Source organism: Lagopus muta, chromosome 8 (assembly GCF_023343835.1).
Source record: "Lagopus muta isolate bLagMut1 chromosome 8, bLagMut1 primary, whole genome shotgun sequence".
In the NCBI taxonomy this organism is placed as follows: domain Eukaryota; kingdom Metazoa; phylum Chordata; class Aves; order Galliformes; family Phasianidae; genus Lagopus; species Lagopus muta.
The window spans coordinates 36,579,270-36,597,377 of NC_064440.1; the positions used below are offsets into that span (position 1 = coordinate 36,579,270).

At 40.3% G+C, this 18,108-nt stretch overlaps 1 protein-coding gene across 11 annotated transcripts in view; it reads left to right on the forward strand.

The window, feature by feature from the left end:
• The window catches only part of ADARB1 (adenosine deaminase RNA specific B1), a 146,312-nt gene that overhangs the window by 118,023 nt on the left and 10,181 nt on the right, over positions 1-18,108 (forward strand). For 9 of the 11 annotated variants that reach the window (XM_048952509.1, XM_048952514.1, XM_048952515.1 and 6 more), the window contains 4 exons: positions 4,520-4,634; positions 8,739-8,907; positions 9,403-9,551; positions 10,440-10,608. In XM_048952509.1, coding sequence (XP_048808466.1) covers positions 4,520-4,634; positions 8,739-8,907; positions 9,403-9,551; positions 10,440-10,608 — 602 coding nt within the window. Of the gene's footprint in view, positions 1-4,519; positions 4,635-8,738; positions 8,908-9,402; positions 9,552-10,439; positions 10,609-12,054; positions 12,183-18,108 lie in introns of all 11 variants that reach the window. The other 2 variants (XR_007378445.1, XR_007378444.1) reach the window with 1 other exon arrangement.

Genomic DNA, 18,108 nt, shown 5'->3' on the forward strand with positions numbered 1-18,108 from the left:
GATCAGGGTGCCCAGGGCCTGATCCAGCCTTGCCTTGGAAGTCTCCAAGGATGGGGCATCAACCACAACGCTGAGCAACCTGTTCCAGTGCCTCACCACCCTTAGCATAAAAGATTTTCTCTTTATATCTACCCATCCTGAGCTTGAAGCCATTTTCCCTTCTTCTGTCACCACAGACCCTGCTGAAGAGTCTGTCCCTTTTTGTCCTGTAGCTCCCCTTTTGATACCGATAGGCCACTTAACTTGACTGGTCACTTTGCAGCCTTCTCTTCTCCAGGTTGAACAGCCCTAGCTCTCTCTGCCTGTCCTCAATGGAGAACTGTTCCATTCCATGGATCTTTTTTGTGGCCCTTCTCTGAACACAGTCCACCAGGTCTGTGTCTCTCCTGTACTCTGTCTGGGTGCAGTACTCCAGGTGAGGTCTCACCAGCACAGAGCAGAGGGGTAGGATCACCTCTCTCACCCTGCTGGTTGCACAGCTTTTGATGCAGCCCACCACTTGTCACCATCCCCTTCCAGACATTAGGCCATTGACCACCACTCTCTTGGTACAATCTTGCAACCAGTCCTTCATCCATCGAACAGTACACCCATCAGATCTCTGTCTTTCCAACTTGGAGAGAAGGATGTTGTGGGGTACCACATCAAAGGCCTTACTAAAGTCAAGATAGATGACATCAGTGGCTCTTCCCTTGTCTGTTGATGCAATGACAGCATCATAGAAAGCCATTAAGTTGGTCAAGCAGGATTTGCCTTTGGTGAAGCCATGCTGGTTCTTTGATATCACCTTGCTGCCTTCCATGTGCCTTAGCATGGCTTCCAGGAGGATCAGTTCTATAATCTTCCCTGGCACAGAGATGAGACTGACAGGTTGAAAGTTCCCAGGTTCATTCTTTTTACCTGTTCAAAATTTCAATGTGATGTTGCCCTTTTTCCAGTCACCACAGATTTCACCTGATTGCCACATCTTTTCAGATATCACTGAGAGTGGCTTTGTGGCTACATCAGCCAATTCCCCCACAGCTCTGGGATGAATCACATTGGGACCCATAGACTTGTGGATGTTCAAGTTCCTCAGGTGGTTACGAACCTGATCTTCACTTACAGTGGGAGGGATGTTGCTTCCCTAGTTCCCTGCTACTAAACCAGTTGTTTGAGGGCTGTGTGGCAAGCAGTTATCAGAGTTATCAGAGGCAAAAAAGTTAAGTACCTCAGCCTTGTTTGTTGTTACCAGATATCAGAGTCAGGTGGTGGTGGTATGGCAGTGGAGGTTCAAGCTGTGAGAAGCACTCGCAAGCCAATAGCTGAGGCTCAGGCAAGAGTCTCACTAAACAGTATTTTATTTTGCAATTGCAGTGGTAGGTGTTCTGCAAGCAAAAGTGCCCACTGTAAAGAAACAAAGCTCTTACATCTCTTAGTTCCCAGTACTGTGTCCCTCCCCTACTTCCAGGGTCACATTCTCTCCTGTTTGCATATCATGTGTGCATCCCCTTTGCAGGTAGTTGACAAAAGTCCATCTTTCTTTGTCTCACCAAGTAAGCAAAATCCACAAATTAGTTGCCTCTCCAGTTTATCCTGCCATGTATCTGCCAGATAAGTTTATTTCTTCTTGTGCAGTTCTGGATACAGATGTATGTCTTAAAGATGTTACCTTTGGTTGCCCCCACCTCCTTTCCAGCAATCTTCCCAAGGCAGGAGAGTTAAAATGCCAGCCAGATTTTCCTGTTAGCTCTAAAAATGATGTCATTTTTAGAGCTAACAGGAAAATCTGGCTGGCATTTTAACTCTTTCACAGACTTCTATCTCTCAAGAATACCCGTTTCCCACAGACAAACACTTACCTGGTATCATGGATTCCGAGATATGTCCCTTTTGTATCACATTCTATTTCTTCTGCAAAAACAATATATTGTCTCCCAGAATTCCCCCTTACTTTTATTTACACAACTACTGCTTTTTGCAATTTCTATTAAGGCATGGTCCTGTAGGTGACTTCCAGTTCTCTTCTGTGCAGAGGTTGTCCTGATCACCATTTTCTACTTCTTCCCATAACATCAACATCTTTACAGTGGTGGCCCTACTGACATCTGCTTAGATAGGGTGGTTTCAATTAGCCACTGGACCAATCCTCTAACACAGCGGATAGTTCAGTAGCCAACTGCTGTTAAAACCCCTGCTACCACAAAGATATAAGTATGGATACTACTACTCCTTTCCATTTACCAAACAAAGACTCTAATCATCCAGTAAGTGAAGTGTCTATTCCTGAATTCTCTGCCAGTTCATTGGCCAGAGTGGTTTGTCCTTGCAGTGTCCTAATTATGATGCCATTTGAAGCAGTATTGTTAGGAATAAAGGAGCAACACTGACCGCCTAGCATCACACAACCTCCTCCCTTTTCAGCCAACATCGTGTCTAATGCTATCCTATTTTCCCATGCTATCTTACTAGTGGCATCTAATTGTTCTGCAATCTTTTATAGCATCTCTAGTATAATTTATGGACCTCTGCAAATTGTAGTAAATATAATTGATCCAATCTACATTATTATTAATAGTTATCTACCAAAACAGTCTCTGGTGTCTGAGAGAAGATACAGAGGAAGGCAACCCAAATATAGTTTTGGAGGAAAATATTTTTAGTTTCAAACTAGGGAACAGTTTGGTAATCCAAAAAGCAGCTCATAAGATGAGACTCCCAAATCTTTCTGTGAAGTAGTTCTAATTCATTTTCATTTCTGACTGCAAGACATCTTTAGTCTTCTCATCAGAGACGGTTTCCTTTTTGGTGCCCTTTTACGTGCTCTATGGCAATTTTCTCAGATAATAACAAGCTTTCCAAAACCTGTCTAATCAATGCCTCATGGGACAATTCCTTCCTTCTATTGTTTATTAAACCCCTTTCTTCGCAATTTTTTTTTTTTTTTTGAATTTTTGACTCCATACACATATCACAAGTCTGTATATATAGTTCACTGTTTTCTTTGTAACACTTTTAGTGCTTGATTTTATGCATGTAATTTACAAGTTAGAGCTGATCAATTAGCAGACAAACATCCCATTTCCTCAGCTTTTCCTTCTGTCTCTTTGATGATGGTGAAACCATTAGATCATCTATCATGTACCACTCTAGAGGATCCATCTATAAACTATATTTCTGCTTTATTTAAGGGTATATCTTGTAAGTCTGACCTGGTCTTTGATAATTGATTAAATCTAAACAATTATGTTCCACATAATGTTCACTGTATCTTCAGTTCCCTTCAAAAAGAAGGAGGCAGGATTCAGGATAGACAGTGACTATAGCTAAATCACCTCTTTCTATTAATATGGCTTCATATTTCAGTATCCTGGAGTCTGTTAGCTGCCTTTCTGCCTTCTGAGTAAAGCATATTCTTTACTTGGTGAGGGTCAGTTGTCCTCCAAAGGTGAATTTCCTGCTTTCTTCCAACAATAAGGCAGTTGTTGCCAGTGCCTGAAAAAATTCTGGCAATCCACAGAATACAGAATCTAGTAATTTAGACAGGTATGCTGTAAGTTTTCTTTTGTCTTCCCATTTTTGGGTTAAGACTTCTAAAGCAGCACCCTCACTTACTGGTATAGAGATGAAACGGTTTATCCACGGCAAGAAGAGCCAAACTGGTGTGTCACCAAATCTTGTTTCAGTTTTTACACCATTTCTTTTGCTTCTTCTGTCTAATTTAATGCATTGGGTTCTTCTTCCAATAGTTTGAGATGAGATTTCTGTATTTTTTAAGCATATGTTTTTATCCCCAGTCTACAATACCCAGTTAAACTTGGAATTTTCTTAATTTCTTGATTGTTCTGGGAAGATGAAGTCACACAGTCTCCTGAATTCTTCCAGAGTTTATTCTCCATTTGCAAGTTTTCCTTCAGGTGAAAGAGATAAGTCTTCCTAATTTTGACATAGGTATGCTATACAAGTGCCTCTCTTAAATTTGCAAGTATCTTGTTTTTAAAAAAGAAGAAAATTTAACCACTGTTGAAAAGAAATTAATTCTTAGTACGTAGTAGCCAGGTAGTTCATTTGACTGTTATAAAAGGTTTCCATGTCGATTTGAAGAGGCTGGGTTTTACACTTAATTCTTCCTGTCAAGTCCAGTGTTGATGCTGAAATGATGTATTTTGAGGTTTGAGCATGAAAATATTGACCCATCTGTTTATTCAGTTCTGCTAAGCCTCAGATGTTCATAATATCATGAACATTAGATACTCTGATGCTTGTCTTAGGGCTGTGTGACCCTGTTTTAAAAGGTGTGAAGCACACAGAACTCTACGACATATAAAGAGTGTTCAGTGTGCCTGAAATTTACGCCTGGCCCTCCTTGATGTACTGAAGATGCATCAAAATCTTTGCCTAGTTTCAAAATGAACAATGCTAGCAGTTTTAATCTGTTGTGTTGAATCATTCAAAAATGCAGATCTTTATAACATAGCACTGTTGTATTTTTTTAAAGGTTGTTTAATTTTCTAATGTGCATTTCTGTGTGATCCAACAGGTTTTAGCTGATGCTGTTGCACGCTTGGTTGTAGATAAATTCTGTGATTTGACAGAAAATTTCACTTCTCCACATGCACGTAGAAAAGTCCTTGCTGGAATTGTCATGACAACAGGTAAAGATAAAAAATACTGTTTTAACTGTCTAAACACCAAAGCTTTGTTTGTATTCTAAGAAATTATGTTCTTTTTTTTTTCAGTCAACCAATATTGAAGTATATGCTTACTGTTTAATCTGGAATGTGCACTAAATATAGGCTAAGGATGATTAGTCTGTTTCCTGAGTTGCTGTCTTCTGTGTAGTTGAGGTTTCTGAGGTAACTCACAGTCTACAAAATAGATCTCTTTAAAGTACTTTTTAGAATGAAGTATGAAATTTTTTGAAAGTAAGTCTAAAATACATTTCATCACATTGTTCACACAGGTGGCATCCTTGTTTTTGGCGTGTTATGTAGGATATTATGCTTGCTTTCCAAGTGTTTAAAATTTTGCACTTTGTTTAGTAAGTTATGCTGCATTTCATTCTAAGTGTTTTGTGTCTCAGTTGTTCTGGTGAAAAAGAAAGCACCTGGTGTTTCAGCAGCTGCTTCTAGTATGCAAGTGCAAACAGTAGTATTGTCACAGGTCTCTGATTGCTGTCCTGAGATACGTGCTCTGCCTGAACACTGAGAACAGGGAATCTTTATCCTAAACTGAATTCTGTCTCTGAATTTTCCTTAGGTTAAGGTTTATCTTTTTCTTCAGTACAACTGATCCTTTGCAGTGGGCACTTCATTTTGTGCGTGTCATGAGGTGCCTCCACTAAGCTGTACAAATCAGACCAAGATCAGTGATAAATGTACAGTGACATTTCTTTTGGATGGCCTTTATGCAGCTATGTGCTGTGAGCTTTTTTCTTGTTCTTTTGGGTTGCATGTTAGCTTCTATTTTCTTGGGTAGTGCTAGCCCTTTCCTTATGTGGAGATATTTGTAGGGGCCTTCCAATTTCATTTATGAGGTCTGAGGGTGCTAGTTAAGGTAGAAAGTAATGCATACCCTAGAACAAGATTGTGACCTGGGAACCTTTGGCCCAAGCCATGTTGCCAGATATCTCTGGTTGGGTTGACCCTGTCCAGCAGCCAAACACCCACACAGCTTCTCACTCAGTACCCTCTTTCAGGGAGTGGAGAGAAGACGGAAGGAAGGTGAGAAGTCTTGAGGAAGTTTAATAGGGAAGCAAAAGCTGCTTGTAGAAGCAAAGCAAGATAAGGAAGCCACAAGATCACAAAGTAATTCTGCAACATTGACTGTTGTAGAAGTCTTACAAGTATGACTGAAGTAAACGTTATAGTTTTGACCATTTCTGACCAACTGCACCACAGAATCACAGAATCACAGAATCACAGAATTGTAGGGGTTGGAAGGGACCTCCAGAGATCATCGAGTCCAACTCCCCTGCCAAAGCAGGTTCCCTACAGCAGGTCGCACAGGTAGGCATCCAGGCAGGTCTTGAACATCTCCAGAGAAGGAGACTCCACCACCTCCCTGGGCAGCCTGTTCCAGTGCTCCGTCACCTCACTGTAAAGAAGTTCTTGCGCATGTTTGTGCGGAACTTCCTATGCTGCAGTTTCCAGCCGTTTCCCCTCGTCCTGTCTCCACTCACCAGTGAAAAGAGTCCGGCCTCGCCATTCTGCCCCCCACACCTTAGATATTTATAGACCTGGATCAGGTCCCCTCTCAGTCTTCTTTTCTCAAGGCTGAACACACCCAGTTCACTCAGCCTTTCCTCATAGGGGAGATCTTGCATCTGGGGAGGAATAATTGCATGCACCAGTACAGGTTGGGGGATGAGCTGCTGGAGAGGAGCTCTGTGGAGAGGGACCTGGGTGTCCTGGTGGATGACAGGTTGGCCATGAGCCAGCAGTGTGCCCTTGTGGCCAAGAGGGCCAATGGCATCCTGGGGTGCATTAAAAAGAGCGTGGCCAGCAGGTCAAGGGAGGTGATCCTCCCCCTCTACTCTGCCCTGGTAAGACCTCATCTGGAGCACTGCGTCCAGTTCTGGGCTCCCTGGTACAAAAAAGACAGGGATCTCTTGGAAAGAGTCCAGCGGAGGGCCACAAAGATGATGAGGGGCCTGGAGAAAGGCCCATTCTCCTATGAAGAAAGGCTGAGTGAACTGGGTCTGTTCAGCCTTGAGAAAAGAAGACTGAGAGGGGACCTGATCCAGGTCTATAAATATCTAAGGTGTGGGGGGCAGAATGGCGAGGCCGGACTCTTTTCACTGGTGAGTGGAGACAGGACGAGGGGAAACGGCTGGAAACTGCAGCATAGGAAGTTCCGCACAAACATGCGCAAGAACTTCTTTACAGTGAGGTGACGGAGCACTGGAACAGGCTGCCCAGGGAGGTGGTGGAGTCTCCTTCTCTGGAGATGTTCAAGACCTGCCTGGATGCCTACCTGTGCGACCTGCTGTAGGGAACCTGCTTTGGCAGGGGAGTTGGACTCGATGATCTCTGGAGGTCCCTTCCAACCCCTACAATTCTGTGATTCTGTGATTTTGTGATTCTGTGACCAGCAGGACGAAGGAGGTGATTTTGCCCCTCTGCTCTGCTCTCGTGAGACCTCACCCAGAGTATTGCATCCAGTTCTGGAGCCTGCAACACAAGAAACACATGGAGCTGTTGGAGCAGGTCCAGAGGAGGGCCACAATGATGATCAGAGAGCTGGAGCTCTAACTTCAGAGGGCTGAAGCCTAACGTTTCTGACATCCCTAGCTTCCATGAAATATTATATGAACCATAAAAGCAAGTACTGTGTTTTTAATACAGGTCCTTAAATGTAAGCTTGTAAAAAATTCTGCTGTCTTCTGGATGATTTAAAGTGCTGACTGTGAATGTCTTCCATCACTGATGACTTTGTATTCCAGGTAGATTCCAAGTGTGTGAGGAGTTAAGACACCAAAATATTTCCGGAAGCCCATCTGATCAGAAACTGATAGAGAGGAAAAGGATCTGGGGAGACCTTATAGCAGCCTTTCAGTCCTTAAAAGGAGGCCTACGGGAAAACTGGGGAGGATTCTTTATCAGGGAGTGTAATGATAGGACAAGAGGTAACAGTTTTAATCAATAAAAGTGAGGTTTAGATTGGATATAAGGAAGAAATTCTTCACAATGAAGTTGGTGTGGCACTGGAACAGTCTACATAGAAGTTATGGGAGTACTCAAGGCCGGACTGGATGAGGCTTTGGGCAACCTGGGCTGGTGGGTGGTGCCCCCCAGGTAGAGGTCCAACCCCATGGCAATCGTTGGGACTGCGTGAACTTTAAGGTCCATTCCAAGCCAAGTCATTCTGATTCTGTGGTTCTGTGATTCATAATGATGACCAATCATGAAGAACATGCTGTAGAACTGAATTTCTTTTTTCTTTTTTCTTTTTTTTTAATTTCATCCTATTTATCAAGGTTGTATTGTATCTGTGTCCAAGATTACCAGAAAAGACATTTGCCGAAAGAATCCAGACTTAGTTAACATGTAAATGCATTTTGATAAGTTCAGTATCTGGAGGATGCCTGGACTCCCTTGCACAGCTGTTCTGTGTTGGATCAGTGAACTGGTTTCCCACTTTTCCACCTGCAGTAGATGGGGCAGCTGGCCTCATCCATTTTTGTCAAGGTTGTACTTCAGTGCATATTTATTTCATAAGCAATGAGAGCTGGTAGGGCTATCCACTTTATGGTGTAATTTTCTTTATTTTGATGGATGTATGTAAGGTTCTGATCTATCTTTCTCAACTCTTAATGGATCTGACTTTTTTTTTAATTTAATGACAAAGGTAGTTGTTTGTATAGAAAACACAGAAAATATTTTTAAATTCTGTTGTGCCAAATTATTTAACTCAGGGAATGCATCTCAAGAAGTCCTGTACTGCTGATAAGTTCTGCAGTGGCTTAACACTCAAACTTCCTTCATTCTCTAGTTTTACCTTTCATGTTTCAATTTCTAACTTACCTGAACTCCAAAACTCTCAAGAACCTTACCTGAACTCTCAAGAACCGTAGACCATACTGGATAAGTCTGCATAAACCTTTTGCTTTTAAGAAAGAATGAGAAAGAATCATAAGAACTTTTTTTTTATTATTTTTAAAAGGAACAGAGTAAAAAAGAGCCTTGTGTGAATTCTACAGGAAGTTCTCTTGCTAGGTTGTGATTTTAATTGTATCTTCTAAAATTTTGTTTTTCCAGGTACGGATGTGAAAGATGCTCTGGTAATAAGTGTTTCTACGGGAACAAAATGCATTAATGGTGAATACATGAGTGATCGTGGTCTTGCATTAAATGATTGCCATGCAGAAATTATATCCCGCCGGTGCCTGCTTAAATTTCTGTATACACAACTCGAGCTTTATCTAAGGTAAGCTTATGGGAAGATAAGCTGGCTTCATTCAGTTGAAAAGCTGCCAAAAATGTATCTTTGAATAATTTCAGTGTGAAATACTTGTTCTAGATTGCCCCTCTGAAACAAACTGATGTGTAAAGTACCACTTGTTGCATTAGAATGTTTAACTGAGAACTCATGACCTTTACCCTAAAGTTTGACATGAACAGAGCCTGTATTTGGTTCATTGTCAATCCTGAGAAGGTAAACATATAAATCAAAGTCATCTCAAGTAGTCTAACGCGTGATGTTGTTTTGTTTTCTGAGAAGTCTCCAAACCCCACTGTGATAACATAAAGGACTCTCTATTTATCTTCTCCATTGACTTTTCATTTTGTAATAACTTGTTGGAGTTATACTGCAAAATTTCCAGACATCCTGTGTTTGTTTTTAATGCCTGTTAGGACTGAGCAGCCTATGTTGTTTATGTATTAACTTCCTTTTTGACTTAAGCTGTATTCTCTGTTTCAGCAATAAAGATGATCAGGAAAAATCCATTTTTATCAAATCAGAGCGAGGCGGTTTTAAACTGAAGGAGAATGTGCAGTTCCATCTCTATATCAGCACGTCTCCTTGTGGAGATGCTAGAATTTTCTCACCACATGAAGCAGCACAAGAGGGTATGACAGCATAATATTATAGTATTGGTGTTTAAAGTATTATTTGAACATGTGGAAGTGACATGGTTGAAATTCAGGCATCTTCTTTCCTTTTATTGCAGATGTGTATTAGTCAAAGATCTGAGCTGGTCTTACTGTATTGTAGAATTTAGATACAGGGTGATCATCCGCATCTGGCCTTCCAATATTTGAAGGGAGCTTATAAACAGGAGGGGGAACAGCTATTCATGAGGGTGTATAGTGTTAGAATAAGGGGGAATGGTTTTAAACTGAGACAAAGGAGGCTTAGGTTGGATATTAGGAGGAAGTTTTTCACCCAGAGGGTGGTGAGGCATTGGAACAGGTTGCCCAAGGAGGCTGTGGATGCCCCATTCCTGGAGGCATTCAAGGCCAGGCTGGATGTGGTTCTGGGCAGCCTGGTCTCTGGTTGGCGACCCTTCATATAGCAGGGGGTTGGAACTGATGAGCGCTGTGCTCCTTTTCAATCTAGGCCATTCTGTGATTCTGTGATTCTGTGGTCTTCAAGAAGCTGATTGCCAGCAAGGATAAGCCAGTGATTCAGCAAGCATTCTTACTAAACTAATCTAGCCATCTCAGTGTTTCTATTTTTAAAGGTTGTTCTCAGTCCTGATCTCTTAATTGACTTCATTCTAATATTAAAATGCCCAAAACACTATTTTAGAAGTGCCTGCTGACCGTGTTTCCTAATGCAAAGCTTGGTTTTATTGCAGTTTTAGAAGACATTTTGCATGTCTTGCTATAACTAAACTGTAAGGAATGATAGAAATTGTTATGCAGACTTTAATAGACTCATTTAATGCTCATTTAATGCTCTATGTAAAATTGAGAATGTTTCTTGGTTGATTGTAAGTAACTTTTGTCATTTAGATCAAGGGGACAGACACCCAAACCGCAAAGCAAGAGGACAGCTACGAACAAAAATAGAATCTGGGGAAGGGACGATCCCTGTGCGCTCTACTACCACCATCCAGACATGGGATGGAGTGTTGCAAGGAGAAAGGCTACTTACTATGTCATGCAGTGACAAGATAGCAAGGTGAGAGACTAAAGAATTGTTTTTTCTACTGTTGCCTTTTATTGCTGAGTAAGACAGGAGGGATGCATGGCAGCTATAATGAATGCGCAGGCTGTTGATTGCTTTCATTGCTTAGCTGTAGCATGTCTGCAATTCCAGTGATAAAGCTCTGATTCTTCACCAGCAGTTGGTGTCAGACCTCCTGCTAGCTTCAGAAGTGAGATGAAAACATTATGTATAGTTTCAGGTACTTCAAGTCATGACAGCTTTGTTTTGTATTTCTATCAAAGGAAAATATCAGAGGAATTCCTTTTCCCTCCTGTTCCCAACATAGCCTTAGCAAAAGGGTGTGATAAATATATTACTTTAGTTAAATTTGAATTAAATCTTCTGGTGGTGTACAGCCTTGTGTACCAACGGGACATATGTATTCTGTGGACAGATTTAGATTGTTACTATTGTAATAGAGAGAGTATTTATAAAAGTATAAATATATATAAAGTATAAATAAAAAAACAAAGTATACTTTATATATATAGTATATATATATGCTTATGTATAAGTATGTATGTATGTGTCCAGTTAATTGACGGGCACTTTTAATTTCTAACTTCATAATTATTTAAATTTTAGTTTCAGTATTTTTACTGTAATTAAATATTTTTTTTCCAGTACGAGTCCTTTTATTTATATTTTATCCAGTACCTTCTTTCTTGTCATTTTTGAGAGTGAAATATTGAGAGACTGAAAGATTTTTTTAAAATTGGGAATGGACAGATGATAGCCCACCAAATTGAGAAGTAGTATCCTTAAAAAAAGTATCAGAAATCTAGGAGAGCTGCTGGAAAATTGTAATTTTTTAAAAATGAGTCTGTTTGTGCTGACTCTTTTTTTTTTTTTTTTTTTTTTGTGAAATAGATAGGAAATACCAAGTTTTTTTGGCTGAATATATTTCAGTTGTTTTGTAAGTAAAATAGCTGTGCTGTTCTGTCTAGTCAAAGTCTGATGCAAAATTTATTAAGTGTATTTTAACATTGAAAGATATATTTGAACTAATTATGAACTGTGTACACCAAATAAAAAAAGTACAGGATGAATTTTAAGTAATTGCTTTTCTCCTCTAGTCTTGTCTCAAGTAATCATCCCCACTGAAGAAAGACATTTTACTTTAGTATGAATCCCTCCAACATTAATGATTAAGGCCTTTCACAAGCTAGGGCAGTAGGTTGTTGAGAAATAGTTCTACAAAAGTGACATTGAAATTTTTTTAATAATATTTTCAATAATTCGCAACACCGGTTTCCCAGCTTCATATTAATGGCTTCCTCTAACCATCCAATGTGGTATTCAAGCTGCATTCATTGACTTCTATTATCGCATCATCATTGCTGTTAGTGAAAATAAAAAATGAAGGCAGTTATTGAGCTAGAACACATTTGACTATTTTGTTGATTTTGTGTGATGCAGAACAGAATCCATCTCTCGCTTGCGTAGCTAGCTGTCAACTGTCCTTGGGGCTAATGGGAATAATTTTGTTTGTGCCAGTGAAGGAAGCAAATAGAACCCTTTGACACTGAACAAAGACTGTATGACGGGTAAGGAGGCCCAAATTTTCATATTCTTTTTTTTCTTTACTTTTTTCTTTTTTACATTTCCCTGACACTTATGACCATGTTTTGTCCATTTAAATTTGAAAGAATGCATTGCTTTGTAGTTTCCAGCAGTCAGTACTCCAGAACGCCCTCGCCCCGTGTGCTTCCACTGATGTTTCCCAAAGGTTCACAGTGCCGGCCTGGAAAACACGTGGTTAAGTACTGTGTGGAGGATTACATGGGCAATCCAGAGCAGGAAGACTCTTTCTGTATGAACAGCCCTCTCTGTGTGGATTATATGCATAAGCCAAGCTATTATTTTCAGCCTCTGAGTGCTTTGTTAACGTGTGCTTTCTAGCACCTTGCTAGAAGGGTAGGAAGGGTAGGAAGAACCGAGAAACTTGCAAAATTTTTGCTAAGCTTCTTTATCCTGCAAAGAAGTGCTAAAAAGTAGAATTTCTCCAGTGACTGCTGCTCATTACAATGATGGGCCAAGCCCAACATTAGTAATGGGTGAGATCTAATGCAAGAGTGGATGAGCATCCTGGGCTGACTGTACGTTGGCAGGCTTAGCCATCTCAAGCCAGGGCTTGCGTTGTGCCACGGGCTGAGGTAGCGCGTGTGAAACAGCTCTTGAATCTGCTGCTTTGCTCCAGCTAGCTCAGCTCACCTCATTCTTCCTTAGCTGGTGGCAGATACTCAGCATCCCTTTCTCTCCCTAAGTCACCTCCTTGGAAATCACTTTCTGCTTGTTTTGGGAAAGGCAGAAAAAAGAGAAAAAGTCAAGAGATTGATAGCTGTGCTTTAGGCAGAAAGGAAATGAGGGGTGCTAAACTCTAACCCTTAATGATTTCACCATGTAAAAAGCTGTGGAAAACAGCAACAGGCCTGTGTAGGTAAAACAATGTACTGTCATCTGGCTCAGGAGCATTTGAACGCATTATCCCAGTGTCTTGGTGACATTTCAGAGCAACTTTATTCTATGACAAGAATACCTGTTTGGTGGCATTATATGCATGCATTTGTTTTAAAAAAAGATCCCCACCTTGTTCCATGCTACTTCATTATGCATATTTTTGTCCTTTTTGATGTTTTTCACCTACATTCTTTTGAAGCTTTTTGGCTTCAAATAAACAGTTATTTAATTTCTCACCAAACATTCAAATTGCTGTCTTGATAAGAAGACTTAAATTGCTTTTTTTACCCTATTTCCTTGCTAGGAAGGCTCTGGGATCACTTAAGAAGTGGTTTAATTGAGAAGTGGTTCAGTTGTGTAAAGGGGAAGTCATTGGTGCTCTTCTACCATGGAAGAGGGAAAAATATTACTTCTTTGCTGTGCAAGAACATCACATACCTACGTACTGACTTTGATTTCTGCTATTTACAATGTAAAATCCAAATGGAAGTTTGTAACTCTGTCTTTCTGTTTATTCCCTTGATGGCTTCTCCTTCTTGACCCCACCACCTAGGTGGGGACTGATGAGGTGGTACAAAAACAACTAGAAAATTCTCTGTGTGCTCACTAAAGGCTGTGTGTTCAGCAGCTGCCTTTGTAGCCTTTTTTGAGTTTCTGAGTTATTCTAAATGGAAAGCTCCATGGCAGAGCTGGTGTGCTTTCTGAACAGCACTAGGAAGAACATTTCTTCTGAGCAGGTCTTAGTCCACGTGGCTGATTTGAATGCCTTGCTTTTGATATGTGATTGCTGTGTAATACCTAGATTAAAAACCTCAGAGAAAGAGGTAGGAAACCACCACCCAGTGTGTATCATCATGTAACCATGCAAACCAGTGACATGGGCTTAGTAGCATGCCACAGATCCAAACAACACCAGAAACACTGGGACAAATCAGAGCTGTCTGTGGCCAGCCTGGATGCTCAGCTGCAAGTGAAGTTAAATCTTATTGTCTGTAGTTGAAAATCTGACCTTGGGATGAGTAGAAAGATGCTTTTGAGAAGGGCTGCTGTCAAAGACTGTGGACTTGTGTTTATTGATGTAAATTGTGGTGACTACGCCACCTGAAGAAAAATACTGACTGCTGTACATGAAGATGTTGCTGCCTTTCCGTGGCTTAAGAAGGGAAGACTGATCATAGAGACCGAGTTAATCTCTTCAGAAAGCAAAGAGAAATCAGGTTTACACATGAGAGAAAGGATAGAGAGGAGAGAGGGGTTAGGTGAATGAAATCAGCTCTGCTTGTTCCATCTGCAGGGAACAGCATGTAAGTGGTGAATGTACAAGGGCTGCTCCAAAAGTAATGCTTCCTATTTTATGATGTTGGCTCATGGTGTCAGAGGCAGATGGTGGTGATATGGCAGTAGATGTTGAACCTTCCCACCAATATTCTTTACATTTTGATGCTGTGTGACAGATGGCAGCAGAGGGGCATCTGACATGGAAGTGTATGTGAAACAAAGGTGTGCTATTAAATTCCTCCTCGAGGAAAAAATTGCACCCACTGACATTCATTAATGCTTGCTGAACGTTTATGAAGACAAACAGCAGATGTGAGCACAGTGAGGTGGTGGGTAGTGCATTTCAGCAGTAGCAACAGCAGGCCACTTCTGGTGCAGGTTCTGACACACATGGCATGCAGACTATTGTTCATGGCTGGTGCAAATGCATAGCTAATGATAGTGATTATGTTGAAAAATAGTGTTTTGTAGCTGAGAATGTGCTCTATCAAGTAGTGTTATTGTGCTCTTTGTATCTGTTGTAGTGTAGTTTCTGTGGAAATGATACTTGTAAATAAATTCAAGGCTATCAGCAATTAAGTCAAACTCCTCAGCAGAACTGTTGTCTTCGGAAAGTTTTTGTTCTTGGATCAATTTTCCAACTTGAGGAATAAAGAGAGCTGTGATTTTTACATGTTGCTTTTATTTACCTTTTTACGCTTAATTTTTTTTTTTTTTTTTTTTTTTATAATTACTAGAAGAACTTTAGAAAATGAGGTGCCCCATCAAACATAGTTGTGGTTCTACAGCATCTTAGTGAGCCTCTGGTATAGCCATAAATTACTCAGTGACCGTCTGAAGGAACTTCTGTGTCACAAAAGGCTGCTCAGAATTGCAGAGTCAGTTTAGTACAAGTAAACAATCCTTTGAGCTTACTGGCACCACGTCAGGTTGCCTTCCCTTGTGTTGTGCATCATTTCTGGAACTGCAGAGGAAAGGTGAAGGGATATCATGTGCTACTTGACTGTGGGTATCCCTGTCTGCACAGGGTGCCCTAGCTTCTCTTGCATTTGCCAGCCATCTCATTGATGGAGAGCTGTTCAGGCAAATAAAAATGGCCTTTCTTAGATACTGAACAAATCACCATTAACTGTAGTGATGTTGAGACACTCGACTCAAAAGAGACAGCTCTATTTGACAGACTGGAACTAAGTCTTGTGGCTTGTGCTTTGTATCAGCATAAAAACTGGTATTTAGAATGTCCATGTAGCTTGAAATTTCATAAAGCTTGTGAAAGAAGATCTCTTGATTCTTGTGGTAACTTACTTAAAATCAGAACATTCAGAACATCATATTAGTGAATATCATCAAAATATGCCGCAGAGGGCATATCTTTTATGCTCAAACAGACAAATCTTCCTGCAAAAAGTTTTACACAGGAGGATGTCTCTTTGCTTGCTGAGGCTGTCTTCCATGAAACTCTTATATATGAGCCTGTAGACATGTCGGTATTTCCACTGACGTAACGCAGCAGCCATTTTCTGCTTAATGTTGTGCTTTTTTGCGCTTTTTTTTTGTATTGCTAATGTGGTGCTGTTCTCCTGTTTTGATGTTGAGAAAAGGTATTACCTGGGTCTGGTTCACTCTGGTCTGCCCAATCAGATTTGGACCAAGGATTAAGTCATTTTATGTGGAAGTTTTGTATTTTTGCCCATGGCTGCTGCAGAAGATATTTAAATTACTGAATTAGTGGTGGAGAATTTTCTTCCGTTACCCCTTTCTCCAGCCATCAAACTGCTGTACCTGAGCACTGTTCCATGGCCAGGATCTGCATGCAGTCTGGTGCAGTGTGGAACTGCAGTGGAAAGGTTCCTTTCTGTATTAGAAATTCAGTGTGAGCACAGGAAGATTTGAGTTTGCAAACTTGATTTACACAGCTTCAGTTACTCAACCTTTTTCTCATGCTCCTTATATACTAATGTGAAGAAAAAAATTGTATTTTTAGGTGTTTCACTGCTTGGTAGAAAAGCTGAATTTATCAACATTTTTTGTAATGAATCTTGCACTCTGTACTCTGCACTTCATGATTTAGAGTGAACCTATACAGTCCATTCACTTCAAAAGAAATTGTGGTTTCAGTAAATTGTAGTACTAAATTGGTGGCTTTTGATAGTTGACAAATGTTCTGACAAGTCCTGCTTGTGAACTGGGATGAGTCAGTTTTACTATATCAGGTTTCAGTAGGCCTGTGGCTTTTTGAAAATGGATGCATCGTATTGGTATGGCTTATTCTCAGGATGTATCTGTCTGTAGAGGAGGTTTTAGTGTATGTACTAATGGGAGTGAGAAATTCTTGTTAGCCAGAAAGAGGTACAGCCTAAATAGGAACAAGAAAGTCTCTGTGTAATCCTTCCTTTCTGCCACTGTTGTAATGTATAAAATTTGTTTTAAGTTTTGCGTTTATCTGAGACCCTGCCAGTTTCTAAAAGTATGATGTATTTCTCTAGATAATTGCATATTATTTCATTGAAACAATTGAAATTTAAAGCAAATGCTGTAAACTCAACCGTCATCCAACCCCAGCCAATAGATTTTAAGAGCCTAAGGCTTTGCACATTTGAGTGTTTTCTGCAAACCTTGTACTTGCAGCAAGCCAATTGCTCTGAATCCAGTAGGCATACACCAAAGTGGTAGTGGTGAAAAAGCTCATTCCAGCAAAACCAGAGGCATGGGCAGTTACTACAGGATAGCAACTGTAGTACAGGTTTGTGTAGTTCACCTTGCAGAAGCTGTCTAAGTATCCAAACTCCTCCTTGTTTTAGATTTTGAAAGATTCAAACTTCAGCTGTCATTTTCTGTGCCAGCCACAGATGGCTGGGTGTGGGAGCTGGAAGGAAGCAACAAAACACATGGTCTAGAAATATTGAACATGGAAGCCAGGCAAAGGATCTGGCAAAAGTTTGGTTTAGGGAGCCAGAGGTATACTCTGGCCTTTAAAAAATGTCTATCCATCACTCAAGTACTGTTCAAGAAAAATAAAACCTGATATGCCTAACCAAAAGGGGCTTAAACTGTATGTCTGTAAACTTCAGATAGAACTGTAGGAACCTAATTTGCAATACTTACTCTTGAATTTTTTCCAGATGTTTCTTCCATAATATTATCTGCCTGTGTTAGTAGTCCACATGCTTCTCTATGCTTCTTGTAGATAACGCTGCCAATATCAAGACACTATTGCAGTTGATTTGGCACTTGAAGTTCCTCTGTTCCTCTAGTCATGGCAGGATCCAGAGAAGGGTGTCTAGAAAGCAGTAGTTTTCTCTTGATGCATTTAATGTTATGCTTGACTGTTTTATGCATTTTCACCATCAAAAAAAATAGGTCTTTATTCAATGTAACATATATACTTCATTTTTAGTTAGTACAGTATTTTTATTCATACATCAGGGCAAACTTTTAATGACAGGTGAGTAAGCTAATGCACACTTTTTTCATTTTCATCCTTAGTAAAGATATGTGAATAAATTGTTTCATTGGGGTACAATTTTTGTTCTACTCTTTTTTCAACATTTTGCAAGCCAAAATGTGTAGTTCTATTTTTCAAAGTAATGAAACAGTTGTACTATACAGTTACTAGCTGAACTGATGATGATGTGTAGCCATGCCCTCCAAGGACGAGGTACAAGGTACACTGTTAACATAGTCCTCTTTTCTTAGGGACACTTTGTAAGACAGTTTAGGATGTGCATTTTGGTA